Source organism: Panthera leo, chromosome A2 (assembly GCF_018350215.1).
Source record: "Panthera leo isolate Ple1 chromosome A2, P.leo_Ple1_pat1.1, whole genome shotgun sequence".
In the NCBI taxonomy this organism is placed as follows: Eukaryota; Metazoa; Chordata; class Mammalia; order Carnivora; family Felidae; genus Panthera; species Panthera leo.
Genome location: NC_056680.1, coordinates 159,636,457 through 159,660,005, shown reverse-complemented (window position 1 = coordinate 159,660,005; position 23,549 = coordinate 159,636,457). Strand labels below are relative to the sequence as shown.

Genomic DNA, 23,549 nt, shown 5'->3' with positions numbered 1-23,549 from the left:
TATATTCTTATGAGAAAAGGATCTGGTGCTCAGTGAAGTTTAACCCCAACTCGAGTGTACAAATTACTGCGGACGTCTACTCAAAAATTGAGAGAACTTACTTGAATTGCCCAATTACATGAAATAACAGATTTTGGATTGGAGTCCTCCCATGAATTCTTTTTCTTTTTCCTCTAAGCACATGTTAAAACAAACAAACCAAAGATTAAAAAAATAAATAAAAGTCTTTAGAATTAGCCACCTGGTGTCAAATCTAGACGCCTCATCAGGGCCTTTTCTCCTCCCTGTCCTGCTACCCTGGGAACATACAAGTTCCTCTTAAGCTTATTGGCAAAAGAAGAATTTTTTTTTAATTTTTAAATTTATTTTTGAGAGCTAGAGAGTGTGCTCAAGTGAGCACGAGTCGGGGAAGGGCAGGGAGAGAGGAAGACACAGAATCCGAAGCAGGCTCCAGGCTTCGGGCTGTCAGCGCAGAGCCCGGCACGGGGCTCGAACCCATGAATCATGGAGATCGTGACCTGAGCCAAAGTCTGGCGCTTAGCCGACTGAGCCACCCAGGAGCCCCTAGAATTTTTGTCTGGCTTCATCAGTATCACTGCTTTCAGCTGTTGGTAACACTATTCTCTCAGTGCCTGGGCCTGAGTGCTTTCACCAGCCTTTGTGCACAGAGACAGTGATTTAGATACAACTGATATGTGGAGATTTGTTAATAACCTGCCCATCTTTCTGTGTTCCATACTGTGTTCATTTTTTCCCAAGATCACAAACGCGTGCAGGATTTTTAAAAGTCATACAGACACCAAGTCAGACTACTGAAAGCTCTGGCTTCCCAGGGGAACATGGAACCCAGGAGAAACACCCGTATAGAATTCTACCAAATCAGAGTGAACTCAGGTCAAACAATTTTAGGGAACAACTGAATCAAAACAAAGGTCTCTTAAGTAAGTAAGCAATAATCCTTCTAAGACACGCCGGCCCACTGAAGCAGAACCCTCAGAAGCTTATTGGCTCGTTCAGATCATTTTATGATAAAGTCCTCCATGGATCATGTATTTCTTAAATAAGATTGAGCTTTTTGAGGGAAGACATTTGTAAGATACTGCTTCGCCTTTAGCCCCAATTTTCCAGTTTATGACATCTGCACGTTCCTCTCGTGCCATTTAGCTACACCGATGCCCTTCAGCATCGGCTTCTTCCTTGAGTGCACGTGGGGGACGTGAGCGAAGTGAACAGCAAGGCTTCGGGAAGGCATGATGGTGCCTTTGTTTGCACTTTATGAGGCGCCATGATGACAGGAGCCAGGGAGGACCATGGCATCTCCAGGCATCCTTCAGGGAGAAGGCTCGCAAAGGTTCAGGCCCATTTTTGAAGGTTAGATTTCCCATACAGAAGTGGAAGGCACTTGTTTGCATACGGAAATCACTGTAAGGATGGTAAGTTACCAAGAAAATCTGCAACTGGGAATATACCCAAGGAAGAACAGAATTGAGTCCAGTCCGAAACGCTTTCTTCAGGACAGGAGAGGGGAATACATCATCTCAGTGACTCGCAGAGACTTGCTTCATAAACTGTCGGGATTAGCTGAAGACGGGGAGATAGATGTTCAATGAAAAATCCCTTCCCGGGACAGACTGACAGGCACTCCACGTGGTACTATTTCTTCCTGTCGGAAACGCTGAAAAAAATTCGAGTTCTACTGAAAAATCTAACCGAACAGTAACTAAGAACAAGGCTACAAGGTTAGAACAGAAAACATTTCTGCGATGAAAGATGAAGCATTTCAATTAAATTTTAAAGAACAGGAGCCAAGAGAGAAGCCCTATGTGTTTATAACATTTTCAATGGAGACTTCACTGGGTCATCTGTTGTCTTACGAGAGCTTGCTGGACGAGGTTCCACATGAAAGAATAATGTAACGAAACCCCACAACTGGTGTCGGAAACTAAGGTACCTGCATCGAAAGGGCAAATGAATGAAGTTTCTCATATTTTGTAAAAGGTACTCTTATTCATTGGAAACTCTGCACAATAACTGCCAGAGTGAACATGAGGTATTATTAGCTGAGTTCCTATAATTGAGCTTTTCTTGTTCACGTTTTTAGGACTCAAAAGGCTATTTTAATTCTATCATAAACTAAGAAAATTTTCGGCGGTCATAATTCTCATGAACAACGATATGATTTATGTAAAGCAGTCAATTGAGAAATACCTTATTAAAAATACAAGACATAATCACATACTAGAAATTATGTTCTAGGGTCGACATAAGGAAGGATTTGGAATATTGGAACATTTGCTTCATCGTGGTTTAAAAGAGCAGTGCACAAGTAGACAATGTGAAAAGTGAGACAGATGTCTTTATAAGTTAAATACCATCATTTCATTTGCTCTATTTCTAATTCGCTTTTGCAATAACTTTAATATTTGATGAAAGACTGAATTTTTCTACACTACCATGAATTCTTTTAGAGAATCAACTAATAAATCACTTGGATTTGTAATAGATATTTTTATTGCCTTCATTCAAGAAATTTGCATATAATCCTCTTGATTGAGCACAACATTTATGCCAGGTACTGTCTTAGGCATTGGGGACCCAGGGATAAATTAGAAGTAGTTTTTGCTGCCAAGAAGCTAATTGTCTAGCTATTATCTTAGTGAAACTCCTACGAATGGACTCTCTTTATAAGGAAACTAATCGAGCAAGGGGAGAAACCATTATCTACAAGTTCAATAAATGATAAAGTTCTTTGAAGGACATTGGCTAGCCATATAAAACAATTTTTTTTTTGTTTTACACAAGGTTTCTACACGCACTCATCTGATGGGATTGGCAACACCAACAATCCTAGGGAAGGACGGAATGCCTTTTTCCCCAAACTCAACTTCCGGGGGTCCTGCCAATTTTCAGTGGTAACTCCTTCCCTGACTTTGTCTTCTTGATGCCTCTCCTCATTAATGGAGTCGGAGACGAGGTATGATGACTCTCATTGTGTTTGGGAGTAAATTTAGGATGAATCAATTTCAGTGGGTATGTCTATAAAATTTCTTCTTTAGTATTAGAATCGAGAACTTTTTTAATTTTTAATCTTTTTATTTATTTTTGAGACAGAGACAGAGCATGAGAAGGGGAGGGGCAGAGAGAGAGGGAGACACAGAATCTGAATCAGGCTCCAGGCTCTTAGCTGTCAGCACAGAGCCTGACACGGGGCTCGAACTCATGGATTGTGAGATCATGACCTGAGCTGAAGTCGGACGCTTAACCAACTGAGCCACCCAGTCGCCCCTAGAATCAAAAACTTTTTATATGCTACAGAGATTTCAGGCGTTAGGAACCAGATAGGAGGCATTAATGATTGGACAAAGTATTCCGGAAGCATATTCGTCCCACTTATCAAATTCCGTCCCTAGGACTTCTGATCTCATCCCTTCAGGGTAAGTGGGAGGGAGAAATGGTTAGAAGAATCTGTGCACTGCGTATTGCACACCTCCAAGTTAGGGTCTGTTCCTTTCTTGGGAAAGAGACATGGAAGCTGGGGCTCCTTGACAACTCATCTTAGGAGCATTGTGCCTTCTTTGCTTGCTTCGTCCATAAAGTAGAACATGCTCTGTCAAGGCAAAAATTTCCCAACTGCCTTTCCCTGCATTTCTTGTAGGAAGGGAGTCAGGCCCACTGACATCTCCTCCGTGTTTCACTCAAATATGCCTTTCATCTTTCTCTCCCGGGGTCAGCCTGACGCAGGACTCGAACTCACACTGTGAGATCATGACCTGAGCCGAAGTCGGACGCTCAACCGACGGAGCCATCCAGGCGCCCCATAAACACAGATGACTTTTTTTTTGGTAGCGTGTACTTAAATTTTTACAAGCCCTCCTATTTTTTAAAAAAATTAAATAACAGCAACAGTAATACTACTTGAACTCCCTGTATGTCAAGCTCTGCTGTAGCTACAGGGACGAACAAGAATGGGTCCTGGACTCAAAAACACTTACATTCCAGTGAAGGAACAAAAGCCACTAAAGACAAACCAAGATAATGAATTCAATATGACCATATAAAGATACTGAGCTTTCCTAACGCATTTTCAAAATCATTTCTCCTCTTGGGGCACCGGGTGGTTCAGTCGGGTTAAGTGTCCGACTCTTGATTTCGGCTCAGGTCGTGATCTCATGGTCACAAGAGCGAGCCCCACATTGGGCTCTGAGTTGACAGCACAGAGCCTGCTTGGGATTCTCTTTCTCCTCTCTCCCTGCCCCTCCCCTGCTCACTCTCCTTCTCTCAAAATAAATAAATACACATTTTTAAAAAAAAACAAACAATTTTTCCTCTAAAAAAACAAGATTTGGGCCAAAAGTGAGTGTGTCATTTAAATAAATCGTACCGGCTAATAAAGTATTTTGTACCAAGAGAAATGATTAATTATCATAAATGGACAATAAATGTTGGTCTCCAGAGCCGGCATTCTTAGCCCAGGGTTGACACAGGACCTTCAAAGTGTTTCCCCTCTCTCTGAAATTACATGCAAAATTCTGCATGCATATGAAAATATGTATTTTTCCAGCAGTGGGGATCATAAATAAGGGAATTCTTCATTCAAAAAAGAGTAAAGATCCATTGAAATGCTTGTTCCAAACACATGTCCAGTCTAGCAAAGCTATATGAAATTCTTGATGAATATTTTGCTCTCATTTCAGAAAAAGGATGTTTATTGCCTTCCCACCAGGAGAAGATGTATGTGGCTGGGAGTGGATGTGGGAAGTGAAGGAGAGAACACAAACTATCAAATTCTAAATATCTGGCAGAAATTTGGAGATGCTCTTCTTTTCTCATGATAACTAACTATACATGCAGCTAATTACAGTGCAGAAAGACAGAATCAAGTCACGGAGACAGATTTTGTGAATGCAGTGGTCTTTTGTGGCAGCAAATCATTAAGAAATTTTTTTTCATGTTTATTTATTTTTGAGAGTGAGACAGAGTGCGAGCAGGGGAGGGACAGAGAGAGAGGGAGACACAGACTCGGAAGCAGGCTCCAGGCTCCAAGCTGTTAGCACAGAGCCTGATGCGGGGCTTGAACTCTCATGCCGTGAGATCGTGTCCTGAACTGAGGTCGGACAGTCAACCGACTGAGCCACCCAGGTGCCCCAAAATCACTTCTTTAAATAAATAAACGTAAAAAAAAAATTAAAAATGTACAGACATAGAAAATGCCACCCTTTGGAAAGCCATGAATATAAAGGTGTGAATTAATGAATAATTAAGATTATTTCTGAATACCAATTAATGCACGAACTTTATTTAACAGCTAAACTATTAAAAATGCCAATTTGAAAAAACATAGATCAGAGAATCCTACAGAAATATTGTCTAACTCTTCTATATGCTCCAATAAAAAACACTTCATTTGAAAAATCTTTCTCACAACTAATACCTAGATGGTTCAGTAGGTATTCTCGCTTATCAAAGGAGAACAAATCCTCACGTTAATGTACAACTTTTCTACCACTGAAGCATATAGATGTTTCAATTTAGTTGAGAATAAGAAGAGTCCCGATTCTTTTAGGTCATGCCATTCTTGAACCGGTGACTCTAATTACTGCCATTGTGACATTAGCCACCAAGTTCTCTTATGCTGCAAAGCACACTGATCACAAGATACGAAAAAATGACGCTTAATACTAATGAATGTGGTGTCGGCGATGACAACCATGTGCTGGGATCTTCCAGGTAGGTTGTACTGTACCCTCTGCTAGGGTGAGTCTTTGCCGTGAAATCTGTACAACAGGACTTAGAGCCTTGTTATATGGAAAGATCTGTGCTGAGTCCTTGGTTGAAAGGCGGAGGTTCATGGGACAAAGTCCTGGAGCTCAAGGGGCTGAGGGGCTCTGCAGGAGATATACTTCTCTGCTGAACTAGCTAGAAGTTTCTCGATCATTGTAGCAGGTTGACTCCTCGTGTTGCTCCAAAATCCGTGCCCATCCAGAACCTCAGAATGTGACTTTACTTGGAAAGAGGGTCTTTGCAGATACAGTGAAGATAAGGATCAAGATGAGATCATGCTGGGATACGGGGCCCAAATCCAATGAGGGTGTCCTTATGAGAGACAGAAAAGAACACGAAGACACATGGAGAAGGCAGAAGACCAGGCGAAGGTAGAGGCAGAGATTGGAGTTATGCTGCCACAAACCAAGAAATGCCAGGAGTCACGAGAATCTGGCAAAGGCACAAAAGGAGCCTTCTTGAGAGCCTTCTGAGGGATCATGGCCCCTGCCAATGCCTTGATTTTGGACTTGTGGTTTCCAGAACTATGAGAGAGTCACATTCTGCTGTCTTAAGCCACCAAGCTGGTGACAATTTCTGAAGGCAGCTCTAGGAAACCCGTGAGCAGTTACCTTACATGTGTGTTGTCAGTCCTCAGCTCTCCACAGAGCTCTGGAATCTAGATCCAGGGAATCTTTCTCTCGCTATGCAGAAAGACTAGGGTTTTTTTTTGTTTTTTTGGCATAGGAAAGCCTGCTAAACTGTAAAGGTTCAGACAGGGCTTTGGAGCCAGTCTGCCTGGGTCGGATTCCAGCTCTGTCGTTTACTGTGTAACTTGAAGCATATGACTGCAGGTCCATCTCTGTCTTGGTTTTCCCATCTGCAAACCAGCAATAGACTATTATCTTCCTTTTTAATTTTTTTTAATATTTATTTATTTTTGAGAGAAAGAGACAGAGCGTGAGGGGGAGAGGGACAGAGAGAGACACACACACAGAATCGGAAGCGGTCTCCAGGCTCCGAGCTGTCAGCACAGAGCCCGACGCGGGGCTCGAACTCACGAACCGTGAGATCATGACCTGAGCTGAAGTCGGACGCTCGACTGACTGAGCCACCCAGGCGCCCCTAGACTATTACCTTCTCTATAGAATACTTGCGGGGATTAAACGTGTCGACCTGTGAAGTGTTTAAACTATATCTGACACGTGGGAGATACTCAATAAATGTTATCCATAATCACTATTCTACAACTGTATTGCGTGCTAACTGCTCATTCCTAGGTTTCGCCACAAAGGCTTCCTCGGGAGGGCACAGGGTGAGCCTTGCCCAGTGCTGGGAAGCGAGCTTTCTTTTCCTGTGAAGAGAACTCTCTCCTCTCCGATGAACTGCTCTGCAGGGTGCAGACTTCACAATAAATTAGAGCGTCTTCGCCTCTATCGTTTCAACGATTCTTAGCAATCTTTTCTGTGACTACTCTACCTGGATTGGGCCTGGGATTAGGGAGCCAGTCACCAAGTTAGGTTTTCAGGGCTGCCCTAGCAAAGCACCACAGACCGTGTGCCTAAAACAACGGGAGTTTATTCTCTTAGCTTCTGGAGACGAGAAGTTCTAAATCCCAGGGTTGGAAGGGTTGGTTCCTTCTGAAGGTTCGGAGGGAGAGTCTGTTTCGTGGCTGCTTTAACTCGTGGTGGCAACCCTTCACATTCCTTCCTGTGTCAGGGCAACTCCTATCTCCTCCCTGTGTATGTCTGTGACTCTGTCTTCTCTTATAAGGACACCAGTCACACAGGATGAGGGCCCACCTGGTTCTGGGGGGACTTCATCTTGACTTGATCATCTGCAAAGACCTATTTCCAAATAAGGTCAACGATCACGGGAACTGGGGGGTTAGGACTCCAACATACCTTTTTGTGGGGTGGGGGGACGTCATTCAACCCACAGCTGTCACCCTATACACATGAAGCAAAATAAAAGTCAGCAGTCACTGACAATTTTTTACAGATTTATTAAAAATATCAAAACACTACCTTTTTCTGAAAGTTTTCACACAATTAAGAAAGGCCTATCTAAATTTGGTAGCTTTAAAACATCTTAAAAGGGAAGCCTGCTCTTATGAGAATCTGACAATAAGTTTCAAATGTGTGTTTATATTATATCATTGTTGGATGTGGAACTCTTGTCACCCCTTTATTGAATGTCCTCATTTCCTCTATTAACAATGTTCCTTTTAGTTTTTTTTAAATGACATATTTGACAAAGATAAACTGCATTAACCCAGATCTTTGAAACTAAACGTAAGCGAAGAGTTTACTATTTTAATTAAATTAAACCTTCCAAAGATTACTCACTCCCTCTTCTTTCTGGCTCACAGACTCTGCTGCCTACAGAATATGTTCAGCTCTTGGCTTAGCATTTGCAGGTTCCTCTGATTCCAAGTTGGGTCTCATTTTCTCATTTGAGTACTTATCGAAATGCTTGCTATGTGTCGCATGTCTATTTTCTTCTTTTTTAAAACTTTTTTAAATGTTTATTTATTTTTGAGAGAGAGAGAGAGAGAATGGGGGAGGGGGAGACACACACACACACACACACACACACACACACACACACACACAGAATCAGAAGTGGGCTCCAGGCTCTGAGCTGTCAGCACAGAGCCTGACGTGGGGCTCAGACCCACAAACCGCGAGAACGTGACCTGAACCGAAGTCAGAATCTATCTTAACTGACTGAGCCACCCACGTGCCCCTCGCATGTGTATTTTTCTACAGGAACCTTTTGCTTCCATCGGTTTGGTCACATACATTCCGGCTGAAGCCTTCTGCCCCCTGTACAGCCCCACGTGCAAGGACCTCTACTCATTCCTTCCTCCTTTCCTTCAAGATCTTTCTCCAGGTGGTTCCTGAACCTTCTGCTTTTACCTATCTGGGCTTCCTTGTAAAAGAGATGCATCGTTTCATCTCTCCATCTCATTCTGAACTAGGTTACAAAATCCTCAACTGCCAAAACCATCGGCGGCCTGTTACGATGCCTTGTATACAGCTGGTGCTCAAAATACAGTCTGAGGATTGATTCTTTTGTTCACCTTAGATTGTAATTCATTATTTCTGAGTGACTTTGATGGAAATAATAATGGTTGCATTTGGCAATTTGCATTTATGTTTAATTCATATTAGTTTTACAAAACCGAGGGGTTTGAAGAAGTTTCATTCTTTTTGTATAATATGTATTACTACCATTATGGAGAACTTAACTGCACCAGTCACTGTTAGAGCTCTTTACATACACTTGTCTCATTTCATCCCCATAGCAACCTTTTGTACTAAAGCATAATTATCTCTATTTTACAGATGAGGAAATTGAAGCTTAGTGAAATTAAACAAGTTTCCCAATGTCACACTGCTGATAAATGAAGAATTTGAGCCTAGGTCTGCCTGCCCCCAAATGTGTTCTTAGAATTTCTATAATTTCCCTGTCACAGAAACCTTTTAGAAAACTTCTTAAAAACAGAGTCTGGGGCTCCACTCTAGAATTCTGAATCAAAATCTCTGGGGGAAGAAGCTGGGGATCTGCATCTTGACAAGCACCTTAGGGAGTTTGTGCGATCAGACAAATTTAGGAAACATCTCGACAGCTCGGTATGGCTCACCGGTACTTATAAGTTCCTGCGTTGAACGCTTTCCTATATAGGGTTTGATTTTCGTCACGGCTTCAAAGAACACAAATGTTCCTTGAGGTTCACACTGACGAGAGAAACAAGGCCTACAGGTCCATTCCTGCAGGTCTGCTCCACCCCAGGTATACCCAGGGTCTTGGGTCGACCTTGCCCTCTGCCCAAGCCTCAGGAACATGGGTGCGTGACCTATGCAGGTTGACGAGGGTCTCACACTTGGTTTAATGTTCTGCTGCCATTATTCTGAAGTTCTTAGTAGTTTCTTAACAAGGGGTTCTGTGTTTTCGTTTTGCACCAGGCTTTGTCAATCACTTAGCTGGTCTTGCTCTGGAACCTAATGTACCAGAGACTCTAGGTCACGAGATACAAACGACCTACTCAAGGGAAAACAGCACCGTCTTTGCTCTTCTCCTTCTCTTTGGTTTTAAGATTTGGGGCAGGGGCTGTCTGAGGTGGGGAGAAGTCAGGGTGCGAAGTGGAGTGCGAAGCAAGGTGTGAAGTCAAAGATCTGGATGTGGGGCTAAGCCTCTTCTGGAAGGTAGAGGGAAGAGATGGGGTTCTGTACCTGGACAAGGAGGCAGGAAGTAGATGAGAAAGGGGAGGGGCAGCTTTGGAGGCCCAAGAAGCTTTGTGTTCATGGATGGGGCAAAAGGGAGAGGACTCCCACGCAGAAAAGAGTTAACATAGTCGGACTGTTTCTCCTTGAAAAGGCTATTTGTGAGGCTGGCTGATGGCTGGATTCCAGCAAGGCTAGCTAGCACGTAATAAGGGTGCCTCACTGTGCCTAAAGTGTTGGTGTAATGTGCTGAACACCTGCTTTCCTTCTGGGAGTCTGGAATTTGGGTCCATGCCAGGCAGGGGCTGCCCATCGAACCACTGCCAATAAAAACCTGAGTCTCTAATGAGCTCCCTCGTTGGCATGTGTCCTGATAAGGCCGCGTTGGGCCTCTTTCATGAAGGCACTAATCCCATTCCATTCTCATGGCCTGATGGCCTCCCAAAGGCCCCACCTCCTGATACAATCACTTCAGGGGTTGGGATTTCTACACTTGGATATGGGGGGGCCCCGACATTTGACCTATAGCACTTGTCTTCCTCATCCCAACCTTGCCTCAAATGGCTCAAACTAGTCCTTAGCAGCTACAGTTCCGTAAGGCTCTCTCCTGCTACCTCCCTCGAACGATCGATATGTATCCCCAAATTATACATGGTGACACTTACCTGGTGAACTAGCAAGGAGACATGGTTTTGAGTGGCAGCAAAAAGGGTCGGGAAGTGAATGTGTCACTCATGAGATCTCGGGGCAGGCATCTACGTTGCAGTCCCCACTGGTTAAGTGTAGGTCTTGTGAGGATGTATGAAGACCCAGGTAGGCAGGTCTACCCGAGACTTGCTAATTTATTTTGTAAAGTATGTCATGCTTGAGGTAACGCAACTGTACCTCTGTTTGAAGTGCTGTTATTTCAGTTTTTTCGTTAGTAGGCAAAATGGAGACCGTGTGGCCTTTCAAAATATAATCTAAAGCGAAAATAAAAATGGAAAAGATTGAAACCAATGAAGGAAGCCTCGAAACACACTCTACTATGCAGACGAATTATTCAAAGAGTAGAAGCCATAAATGAAATGAAAACTCTCATCATAAAAAATATACTTATTCTACATTTATTATGTTACATTCTGCCCCATCTTCCTGGCTGATACACGGAGAATTTTATGGAGAAGCTAAGAAAATGTTCCAAGTATCTTCCAGGCAGTGATATGCATCCCAGGTACTTTTTGGACCTTTCTGACATTGGGTTGAATCATGGCAAAACCCACCTTTTCTCTTTCTTCATGTTTAACCTCTTATTACTCCAGAAAGAATCACAGCAGGTTGACTTGTAGCCACAAGTAAGACTGAATTCCAGGTGGGGACGGGTTCTCTAAAGTGGCCTCTCACCAGTGTGCTCAAGCTATGTGGTCCAATATGGCAACCACCAGCCACATGTGGCTATTTAAATTTGAGCTAACTAAAATTAAGTAGAGTTAAAAATTCAGATCCTTGGTCACACTAGTCACATTTAAAATGTTCAGTGGCCACCTGTGTCTAGAGGCCACCATATGGATAACACAGGTTAAAGAACATCATCACTGTAAACCACCATTGGGTAGCACTACTCTAGAAAGCTAAGCAACAGGCGAACAAAACAAATAAAGCTCTGGCTCCTTAGTGTCCTCCTTAGTTCTCCCCCACTGGAGAACTACTTTCAGAGAGAACAGCTAGTCTTAACTTCTTTATGGCTTTTTGGGTGAAATGGCATGAACAGATTCTTAAAACACTAGCACAAAAGGCCACAGACTCAAATTTATATTGAACTCTCTTACCATACCTAGGTAGAATTGTTCTGAATTAAGGATTAGTTCATCATGAAGTCAGTGTTTCAACTTTTAAATGAGAAAGGTGATTTTTTTTCCCCCTTAGGACAAAGCCCTAAGCCATGGGTGTAAGCCTGGGATGGCTCTAGACTGGCTGGGACACAGAGCATCCTTGGTGCTGCCTACAGTGCACTCCCATATCCACAGTCCAGCTGCTGCCAGGGCGCATGGCAAAGACGTGTTCTGACTTCTAATCCCATTTTGTCTTCCTCCCCATGTCTAACAAGAGTTCCTCCAACTACCTTAATCTCAAGTAGTTTTGAGCCCCCAGTTTGGGCTACCATGGGATTAAGGTAGGTTCAAGATGGAGGTGACTAGACCAGCACTAAGTACAAATGCTAAATTCTCAGGGTAAGAGAATTGTGTGTGTGTGTGTGTGTGTGCGTGTGTGCACGCGTGCATGTGTGTGTGCATGTATGAAAGTGCCAGAGGGGAGGGAATATCTGTACGAAACAGAAATGGTAGACACTCTATTACTTTATCCTAAATATAAGTGTCATCCAGTTGTTTCTTGATTCTCTAATAGGTGGTCCTTGAAAAGGGATATAAACAGGTAGGAAGGAGGCCCAGCTTTTGGGCTGAGAAGAGTTAGAAAAATAGGAGTCTTCTCAGAAATAAAAAGTGCTATGGATCTGTATGGTATGTGCTGGATAGCCAGATTGTGCACGCACACGCTGAATGCACCTGTTAATCACTCTCCTGAGAAGGTAGAGATCTTGTCCTCTCTCTAAATTCCCATCAGGCAGAATGTGTGGAAGAATCGCTGTTCCATGTTCAAAGTTCAGGGCTCTCGGGGTGGGCAACTCAGAGCATCTCCCTAGTAACAAAGAGTGTCCAGATGGCGGGTCTGGATCCCCTTGGAAACCCCGGCTGAGCAAAGAGGGGAAGGACCACTGAGCGTTGTTAGGAGAAGTTGCTACGGCATAAAACCTTGCTGCACGTACATCCCGACAGCAGACGCTTTGTCTAGTCGGCCACTCCCAGCCTCCCTGTACGTAAGTTCCCCCAATAAACCTGTATCTCGATCGCTATCTCAGGTCTTTTTTTTTTGGCCTCAGTGGACTATCACCCGTCTTAGGCTTAGAGTCTGCTGAGGTGTGCCCACACAGAATCGATGTTCCAACCAGAACTACTTTTGTTGGTTTCTCTTCCCAGATTAAACATAAGTCACTTCTTTGTTGCATCCGAAGATAAAGTCTGGACACTGCTCACCAATAAATGACCAGTTTCAGTCAAATGACATGGCCACCTGCGGCCCAGGGTGGAATCAGTAGCTCAGTCTCTCTCCTTAATCCCAAAGACAAGCTGTAAAGTTGGCTTTATTACAGATGCTGCCTCGAACCATTGTCTTATTTCTTATACACGTTCAAGAGCAACCTCTTTTGGGGGACATCAGCATAAAGTCAGAAAAACTGTCAGTTCTGTAGGCAAAGAAACAATCACACTTAATTCGGGTGCATCAGACTATCGTTATACTTAAACAATAACAGATGCATTTTTCCACATGTAAATTTGAAGGATTGAAATGAAGACGTTATCTCCTTGAAATATATACGTAAAGAACAAATAGAGATGTGTAAGAAATAAAATGCATCAGAGTATCTTCTTAGCTCTACCTCTTGGGTCAAGTTCTCTTTTTACAAATCCTGTTCTAAAGTGTTAGGTTATTTATAAAAAAGTACTAGCTTTTTGATTTCTGCGTGTTTTTTGTTTTTTTGTTTTTTAAACGCTGAGAACTGAGGCAGTTGGGGCCAACTTGCTATCTCCGGCCAAACTGAAGCATAAACCAAGCACCCAAAGTAAATGAGGTTATCCCATGGCACTCTTTACTTCTTGAGTCAGTCACACTATTATCTCAGGTATGATAACAGGAAGGAAACCAGAGAGGAATCTTTGAGGTCTTTATGTCGAGTCGCAAACTTGGTGAAAACCAGCGAACGGTTCTGTTACATAACAGGCCATATTTTAAGTTCAAGCCCAATTTGCATCCTACTCAGTATGAGAGAATTAAATTCTAGAGGTCTGAATATCATAAAACAAAACTGATTAGGATAATCTACTGGAATGGAACTAAGGAATACTTAAAGCATCAGACACAGGGATTAGAGACAAGACTGTCAGGCTACTTCATTGTCTAAAGCTTAAGTCCAGAAAAACCCTGAACAGAAGAGGCACCGATAGAATCTTAAAGGGCAAAGGACCTCTCCTTCATCAAAAGACCAAGCTACCCTTGCTGAGTCTGGTTTTTCTACTCACACTTTAAGGACTGAGAGAGATTCTCAATTAAGCTTTGGTCTAGGAACCAAAGACAAATGACTCAGGGGCTGGCTCAAAGATAAAATGTTTAAATGGGACATGACTTCCTCTTCTTTTCAATTTGGGACAGCACACGCAGTTCATGGAGCAGCCTACCAGGCCAACAGGTGGACACATATCCAACTGCCCTGCTTTCTATGCACATATCCTGTGAATTTTGAATTGGGATATATTTTATATATTCAAATATATATTAAAACTTACATTAAAATATATGTCAAATATAAATTAAATATATAAACTGAAATATATAAATTTATATTAAAATATATATACCGAAGTTTTTGAATGTTTATCTATTTTTGAGAGAGACAGAGCATGAGTGGGGGAGAGGCCAAGAGAGGGGGAGATGTGGAATCTGAAGCAGGCTCCAGGCTCTGAGCTGTCAGCACAGAGCCTGACGCGGGGCTCGGACCCAGGAACCGCGAGATCGTGACCTGAGCCGGTCGGACACTTAACCGACTGAGCCAACCAGACGTCCCTGAACTGGGATATATTCTAAAGATAGTAATACAGATCTTACATAATGCTTGCCAGAGTTTAGAACAATTTTTTTTTTTTTATCCCGATGACTGTAGTAAGATTGCTACTTTGGAACTGTCAGCAAACTTCAAGAAGAGGCGATTTTAACAGTTTTCTTCAGTGAACTTTCTGAGTTTCCAAGGCCTGCATGCAGTTAGGACTGTGAAAAGAAGCTGCATGAAAAGCCGAGCAGGTACCATAAAGCAGGTGAACTGGAACACGGTTTTAATTATGCCAGAGTGAGGTAGTTTACAGCTCACAGTTTAGCACCCTAACAATAAGTTCCAAGTACTAATTGTAATTTTGTCAGTAATAACCTTGAGACATGGATAAACAAAAGTGTGGAACAGTCTGCTCGGGTCTCTGAAGGGCCGGGGGGGGGTTTAATCTAATTTAGATTAAACAATGAGTTCTATAAATGTAATACCTCATGGGCATCTTAATTTAGAAGTGTCAGGGAAAATATAAAAACTTCGCAAAAGCGTTCTTTTTTTAATCCTTAATTTGAAGATAATCATCAGATTCAAGGGATTTTCAAGGTACAAAAGAATAAAAGTTTTTACTTAGTTAAGAAGAATAAATGTACAAAAAAACCTTGTTGAGGTTAAAAATAGTTGTGCATATAAATCAAGCGATAGGTCCTCTCTTGGACCCGTATAGCAATTATCGTTCGTGTAAGTTCTCTGCAATTCATCATGCATTGCCTCGTGGCACTGCCTCCATTGTTAGTCTGAAACGCTTATTTAAATCTTTTGAGGTTATTTAATGATTCATATTCATTTAATGAACACTTATTTGAGGGACTCAATGTGGCAGGCATTTCCCTGGGCACTGGGATATGGATCTCTCCCTACGTTGCCATCCATTGCTGGGGGTGAACATACTAATAATGCAAACAAAGAGAGAAAACAGATTGTGATGTGATTGTCATTTCTCTGTCATTTCATCCCAGAGTGGTAGGAATGTCTTTGTCATTCATGGTAGGCCCTGACGGTTTATGCTTAGGGGGTGACTCCTGGTGGATCTTACAGAGTTTCAAGATGGGGGCTGGTCCTGCCAGAACGACCAACTGTAGGATTTGAGGGGTGGGGCTTGAAGCCAGGAGATATCAGCTCCCAGCTCCAGGGAGGAGAAGGAAGAAATGCTGGAGTCTAAATTCCATAATGTGGCCAATGACTTATTCAATCGCGTCTACATATGAAACTCAGTAAAAACTGTGGACACCCAAAGCCTGGCGAGCGGCCTGGTGGCACGCATTGATGTGTGCAGGTTGGGGGGAGGGTCACGTGTCCTCATTCCACCAGGAGAGGACAAGGGAGCTTCGTGTCTGAGACCCACCCACCTCACCAGACCTCACCCTGTGTACCTTTCCAGTCAGCTGGTCTTGATTTGTATCTTTCATAATAAGACTTCAATCTTAAATTCAGTGCTTTCCTGAGTTCTTTGAGTCATTCTGGTGCATTACTGATCCCTAAGGCATAGTGGGCACCCCCAAACTTGTATCAGTGGGTCAGGGGGGCAGGATGGCCTGGGAGCCCCAGACTTGTGGCCCATGTCCGAAGTGAAGGCAGCCTTGTTGGGGACCGCGAAACCTGTGCTAACTCTGAGCAGTTAGCGACAGGATTGCAGATACACTTTCAGACAGCCAGAACGAGCCTAATTTTCTCCTGCAAATGGTTTAGAGAGATCACCTGGAAAGTTCAGCAGGGGAACCCCGCCGTGGGGATTCAACTTACAGAACAAAGCCCCTCCCAGATCTGGGATCCTGTCCCTTCTGAGAAGTGCCAAGGTTAGGGAAGGGACGGGCACCCAGGGAAGGGGACAAAAACATAGCCAGACGCATCTCCTCTGTGGGATGGGACGATTCCTCGAAACGTGAGCGGTATTTGAAAAGACAGGCAGGAAAGTCAGTCACACGCACACAAACACCGTATCTACTGTAAAACACAAATACCATCCCTCTCCCCCAAACTCGAAGTAAATTTACTTCCCATTTCCGAAGTGCATCTGTGGCTAACGTTGAATGGCCATCTAATATTAAAGAGCTGATGCTTCCCAGGGAGTTGTCCACTTCTAATTGTTCAAAGTCACTCTGGAGTCTGGAAGACCAAAGCTAAGCAAGCCTTCCTTCTTTCTAAGTCTGCTGCTTTGTAATCGGACCTGCTCTCCGATATGCCCAGAGGGCTCAATCCTTTAATGGGAATCAGCCCCCGTTTTGATCCTGAAAATTTCACTATTTCTGCTTGTTCTTAGAGCTACTCCTGTTTCTCAGCTGGTAGCAGCCCAGGGCAATAGCAGCGAAGGCTGGGACATTAAGAAAAAAATAGAGGTTAATCATTTCTACACATCATTCTAGACTTCTTTTCCCCTGCCTTCTGCTATCAACCAAAAAACTACCTAAAGTCGAAGTAAAACAAAAACAGAACAAAACAAAACACAAAAGTTACCAAGTTTCTGCCACTGACCCTTCATCCCTGTGGTTGTGGGTTTTCGATCAGGCTTTCCAGATGGCTGATCTCACAGTGGGGCGAGAGTAAGAGTGCCAGCACCACATTATTACACAGCTCAGCTGTCGAGAGGCAGGGACCCAAGGTCAGAGTTCCAGGTCAGAGCTCCCTCTTTGGATCTCAACATTCATCTCGGCTTTGGGGAATGACTAAAGATGAAAGCTCACGTCAAACTGTCTCAATGTGCTCTGCCTTATCCCCGCTGGGAGACCGTGGGCCGGTCACTTAACCTCCCTAGACCCAAGGTCCCTCGTCTGGAACGTGAGCGGTCGGCACTCTTTGATCTCTGAGAGTCTTCGACCATGAGAACACTGATTCTTTGTTTTTGCTTCTAGCTATGCTTGAAGCAAGGGTCCGTGGCTACACGTCGTGGGAAGAAATGGGGAAAGGAGAAGAATGTGGAGCATCTTCTGAGGAAATAACGACTCCTGGAGGATGATACTCATTTGCATTCCCATTGGAAATGTCTTATCTGTGGAGAAACGAGGTGTGGATACTGTCATTCCCTTGCCTCTCTCGGCAAGGGAATGGCTGGTTATGCTTGTGGCTTATAAGACTCCTGCCGGTACATACGATTCGATTCCCAGAAAACAGAGGTCCACTATCGTCTGGATGAAACTCCATCACCATCTTATTTCACCCTTGGCTTTGTCTCTGCCCTGTGTTCCTGGGCTGGTTTTGTTGCCTCCTTCCTCACCCTGTCTTCTTGGCCTCCCTGAGCTACTTTAGAGGAGCAGCTACTGGTAGGCAGAAACTGTTTTCACATGTAAATGTATCATCATGCTCGCAGAAAGTTGCGAAACTTTTGTGGACTCAGGGCAGAAATAAATAAAATATTTCGGGTTCCTGAGAAACTAACTTTGCATTTTGGACATCCAGTGTGACTCTGTTTTACAGCCAGAGCGGGTTTCTGGAAAGAACGGAGAAGAGGTCCTTGAGTAACACGTTTTCGTGAATGGCTTCTGCCCACGTGTACTGAAAACACTTGCTTTTGTAGCAAACTTGCTCCTAATTAATTGTTTAAAGTCTCTGAATCCCTAGAGAAGATATGGGAAATTGTTAGCTCATAAAGCCAAGAATAAAGCAATTATCTGGCACATACTTTATTTCTATAATTAATTATATTCACCACATATGGTACAAAGAAGACTTTACCTCCAAAACCAAAAAAAAAAAAAATGTTTATTTCGGTCCTGCTTCCACAAAAGTTTAGCAGCTCTCTGCAAGAATGATGATACATTTACAGTGTGAAAACAATTTCTACCTACGAGTGGCTGATCCTCTAAAGTAGCTCTTTTGGGAAGGTGGGGATGGTGGGGAGGGTGGGTGATGGGTATCAAGGACTAACCACCCATCACTAGTCAAACTCTGGGTCTCATTTAGATTTGAGGTTTCCATTTGAACGTGTCTGGAAAAACAAAACAAAACCAAACAAAACCTACCCCTGCCAATAACACTAATACCCCCATAGAAAACTAAACTATAAGATCACAAGCATTTTCAGCACTCTGTGGGAAATGCAGCAGACCTGAGTGGAATTCACCGGATTTCTTTAGCATTTGGATTTTATGGGCCTATGAGTTCGGATGAGTCAAAGTCAAAATGAAACTCAGCAGGCATGATGGAGCCAACCGAAACCACTGAAACGGTTGGTCAGAGCCTACAAAAATTGTTTCGTTCTCTAACACTGGGGGATAGAACAGGGACCTAATTCAAGACACAGCTTTCCAGGGCTGGCATCACGAAGACTCCTCGAACAGAGAAAGACATTTTTTCATGATGGATTTGGTTTTTTAAACCGGAGCTTTGTGCGGACTTCAGTAAATGATACAAAGTAAGTTAATCTCTATGAACAACAGAATAAATGCACTGTAACACTTTTTACATCACAACGATTGAAATTTAATCCCTGAAACATTCATGCTATATTGGTAACTGGATGTGGGTGGGTGGGGGAGTGGTGGGGATAAGACCCAAATGGCTATTTTTTTTTTTTTAAATGATTTCATTCAATCATCGACTGACTCAGGGAAACCACCTTGACCTTGTACAGAGAAAGCTGTTTATGTTCTCTGCTCTGCCTTTCCTCCTGAAGCCTCCCAGAGGCTACAAGGGTATACAGAAATTTGTAGTGTCAGTGACATTTTAAAAGAAATGTTTTGTTCGTTTGTAAACAGAAAGGCTAATACTTAACCTCACCCACCTTATTGGGGGCTGTGAGTATCTGAGCAAATCAAACATGTTAAAAACTGGAAAGTGACATGATGTGGAACATTTTCTCATTACTGTGCCCGTGTTAGAACATTCTTAAAGGAAGGTAGATAAAGCTGCTACCTGGCAATTCAGGTCCAAGGTATGATGTTCTCAGTTGCCTGCAAAAAAGGAAGCCTTCTCTTTCCCCCTCTCAGACACAAAAGCGTTCCATATAATTGCAGTTGAATATGGACTGTGCTTTTGGTTTATGAAGTAGCGGGCAAAATATGGATTGAAACAGTCTCTCTTAAGCTGTAGTGCTGTAAGAATACTGAGCTCATGCCGTGCCCATGATTAAGACAGCTCTTTGTCTTATAAGGGGTCCTAAAAACGTCTCTAAGAACAACAGCCTTGGAAAAGAAATGCAAATAAACACTGGCCACCACGATTTTCCTGTTTTCTCTTTTTAAATACAAAGTCTGGCTGAAATACACTATATCACTCCTTTCTTGAGCAGCAGTTGCAATAATATTGTATTGCAAAATCTGATACGATTTTGTCTTCCAGCATTTTTTTCATGTGCGTTTCTCAAAATGCGGTTTGAGCTTGTTTCTTATTTCTCAGAGTGTCTGGTAAAGTGCTAGACGCATAGCAGACATGTCAGAAATTTTTCTTGAAGACTGATTTATTAAGGGAAACAAGCTAATAGTAACTATAAACTGTTAACACACTTCTACATATACTATGTAATGTGGCTGAAATCCTCTGTGTAAGGAAGGTAACAAGTTTGCAGAAGTGGGATTTTTATAACTTTACCAAGTTAACCAATGACTTCACGGGGAGCCCTTTGTTTAATTCATAGCTCGCTCCAGAATTAGCATCGGTAAGCGAGAAATATTTTACCTTTGTAGATTAATGAAGAATCATGACATAATGAAACGGAGTTTCATCGGACAACACATGAGAATCTGCCTATTTTGAGAGTCATCCTATCGCACATCAATCCCTCAAAATATTTTTAAAAATGCATATATGCTATTATTTTGTGTCAATATCGTTTTCTTAAACAGGTGAAATCAAATTTCTGACTGCGGAGTCCTCCTAAGCCTGGCTCAACAAATAAAGTATTATTGTTCAACAAATGCATGATAAAGCTCTTTGACCAGTCTCAGTTTTAAACTAACTAAAGAGAGACAAATCAGCATAAACTCGGTCTCTCTTTTGTATCAGGAACATTGCCTTGTTTAATTGCCAACAGCCCTCATTTACTAAGTAGTAAACATTCAAGCATGCACCATTACATTTCTTAGGACACCTCTTGGAGTCGATGCAATAATTTATTACATCGGGTAGGTCTAATTCTCCCTTGATTTATGGAAGTGGTAATAATATTCCATCGCACAGAATGCTCTGCTAGGAGGAATCCGGATCTAGGCACTAAAATCTTTATGGCCTCCCCAGGAGGAGTTGGGACGTGGGTGATATTCTCATTACCAGAGCCGAGAAAGTGGAGGGGTTTGCCTGAGGTCTCCTGGAAAGTCAGTTATTCAAGGAGCAGAATCTGGGGTCTCCTGATGCCTAGCACACAATCACAAAAAGCACAGAACTCTCGGGGGACTTGCCAAAACCACGCGCATAGACAAGAAGAGGGGAAACGACACCCAGGATGTTCATTGCAGAATCCCCATGGCAGCCCGGCACCATATCTCTCCGACTCCACATAAAGCACACTGAAGGGTATCCAACAACATAAAATCCTAATGGTGCCCTTAATTAGGCGGGATCATTGCTCGAACTCCCTGCCCTCCCACAGTCCAAGCCAGCAGCCCCAAATGCCTCTCTGTGGTGCCGAATCCTGAAAGCAAGACGTAGTGACAGAAACAACCGTGGGCTTACAAGGGACTCTCCAGCTCTGATGATGATGAGATGTGATAGCAATAATGTCAAACTTCGTATGACCGTAATCCAAGTTTACAATGATACATTAAGCCATAATGCTATTTATATCACCATAAGCTGAGTTATGGTGATATAAATAGTCACGCTAATGGCATTAACAGCAGCACTCGCTGGAATCACAGCTGTTGACTGCCACTTGTATGCTATTAGCATTGCTATTTATATCACCATAAACTTAGGTCGTCAAACTTGTTAGATATGAATATACAAGGAAGATGGATATCCACATTGTATGCCCAAATCTAGGTTTCTGTCCTGGAGGCTTTACGGCTGTCGCTCTCCTGTCTGTATTAAGGTCTATCTCGCTCTCTGTTTGGTTCTGTTTTCGTCGTGTGATGTTTCTTCAGGGGTTACAGAAGAGCAAGCCTGTTTCTTGCCACCCTCAGACGTCTCTGGGAAACACGGTTTAAAACTGGTAAGAAAGTGCAAAAGCCACAGCTTCTGGGCAAACTTACTGTCTCCTTGGCAGCGCAGGGGGCCCACGCTCAGTTTGGCTTCTGAGCCTTGCCGGTCAGTATCTCCAACTACCACCTGGCTTACTGGCAGGTGATCTTTGTAGGATAAGAAGCCAGCATCCTTCCTCCTGAATCACAGGGGAAAAAAAAAAAAAAAAAAAGAAAAGGATGAGGAGGCTGAATTAGAAACATGTTTTTCCTGATAACTTTAAATTGCCTAATAATTGACCACCTTCCAATAAATGCTCAGAGGTTCACTAAGTAGAACCACAGTTAAAGAGCTGTTCTCTCTCTTCCATCAAGCGGTCGCACGGCATATTACTCAGAAGCAACTGTGACATCATTACCTTCTGGAAAACGGAACTGACACCCCAATTTCCAGAGAGTCACAACCAGCGTGTTGCATCCTATGTCGGTGTGGGAGTAGACGACCACACCGCTTGAAAAACACACACCAGATACTGGGCACACAAGCAGTTTGCTGTTGTCAGGAATCAGAGCGCAATGAAGTCAACCAGATCGCTTGGATAATATAGGAAACAAAACTCTTAAAACAAAAACACAAACACAAACACTCTGTCTCCTTAATTGCTTTGAAGTAGTTCCTTCAGAGGTTTTCTTCCCTGCGGTGCATCAGCTAAGTAAGGGACATCTTTCGTTCCTTCCTCTTTTTTCACTTATTTGAACAACTGAGTCCATGAGAAGTTTCCAACATGGAGTAGGTGCCCACCCAGAGTCTATTTCCATCTATAATGAAGTGTGGAGTGAAGATTCAAGCCCAGTCTGGTTTTTCTCTTAGACTTGTTTTCCTGCTTACCCTATACTTATCTTGTTTCAGGTCTCCCAACTCTACCCCGTACCCATCCTACATAAAAGAAAAGGAATACAGAAATCCAGGAGAGGTTCTTGGGGATGGGCCCAAGGTGAGTTATGGTGCAGCACAGAATTCATCTTCAGAAGAAATTCCTGCCCCCTCATCCTCTTTTTGTGCTGCTGTGGCTGAGAAATGCCCTCATTTGGGGCCGGAGGGGTGGGGGGGGGGGCGCAAATCATTATAAAGTCATTCTGCAAACTTACCCTTTTGTATGATTTTTTTTGCACTTGTACAGTCTGAATACAAATAGCAATTTTTGAAATTGTATATACAACTGATAACAGAAAACTGAGTTTTGGAGGATAGTAGAATGAGAGACAGTTCAATAATCATGTTAAAGATTTGTCTTTCCTATCTCTCAGCAAATAGTTCAGGGAATTGAGGGGAACCAACTTGGAAGCCTGTCTTTTTTTCTTTTTCTTTTTCTTTTTTTTTTTGAGACAGAGAGAGACAGAACATGAGCAGGGGAGGGGCAGAGAGAGAGGGAGACAGAATCCGAAGCAGAATCCAGGCTCTGAGCTGTCAGCACAGAGCCTGATGCGGGGCTTGAACTCAGAGACTGTGGGATCATGACCTGAACTGAAGTCGGACACTCAATCGACTGAGCCACCAGGCGCCCCTGGAAGCCTGTCTTTTAAATGCTATGCTGTTAAGGATAGTTACTTATCTCTCTGACCTTCTGGAATGTCAGTGAACACACATTCCCTCATGTGTCAGGGCCCACAGAAACACAGAAAGGAGTCACAGAATTCAGCCAGTGGGCTTCAAACAAATGTATTTTATACTCCCTTAATTTATTCATTGCCCTTGAGTTCCCCAAATAAAGTTTCTTTTTTAAAAATGTGTTTATCAAGTGAGAACTAAGATCATGCAGA

The 23,549-nt window shown here is 43.0% G+C and overlaps 1 protein-coding gene across 1 annotated transcript in view; it reads right to left on the bottom strand.

The window, feature by feature from the left end:
- CNTNAP2 (contactin associated protein 2) overlaps positions 1-23,549 on the bottom strand; it is a 1,228,588-nt gene that overhangs the window by 338,494 nt on the left and 866,545 nt on the right. Inside the window, exon 15 of the mRNA XM_042927363.1 lies at positions 21,801-21,928. Coding sequence (XP_042783297.1) covers positions 21,801-21,928 — 128 coding nt within the window. The remainder of the gene's footprint in view (positions 1-21,800; positions 21,929-23,549) is intronic.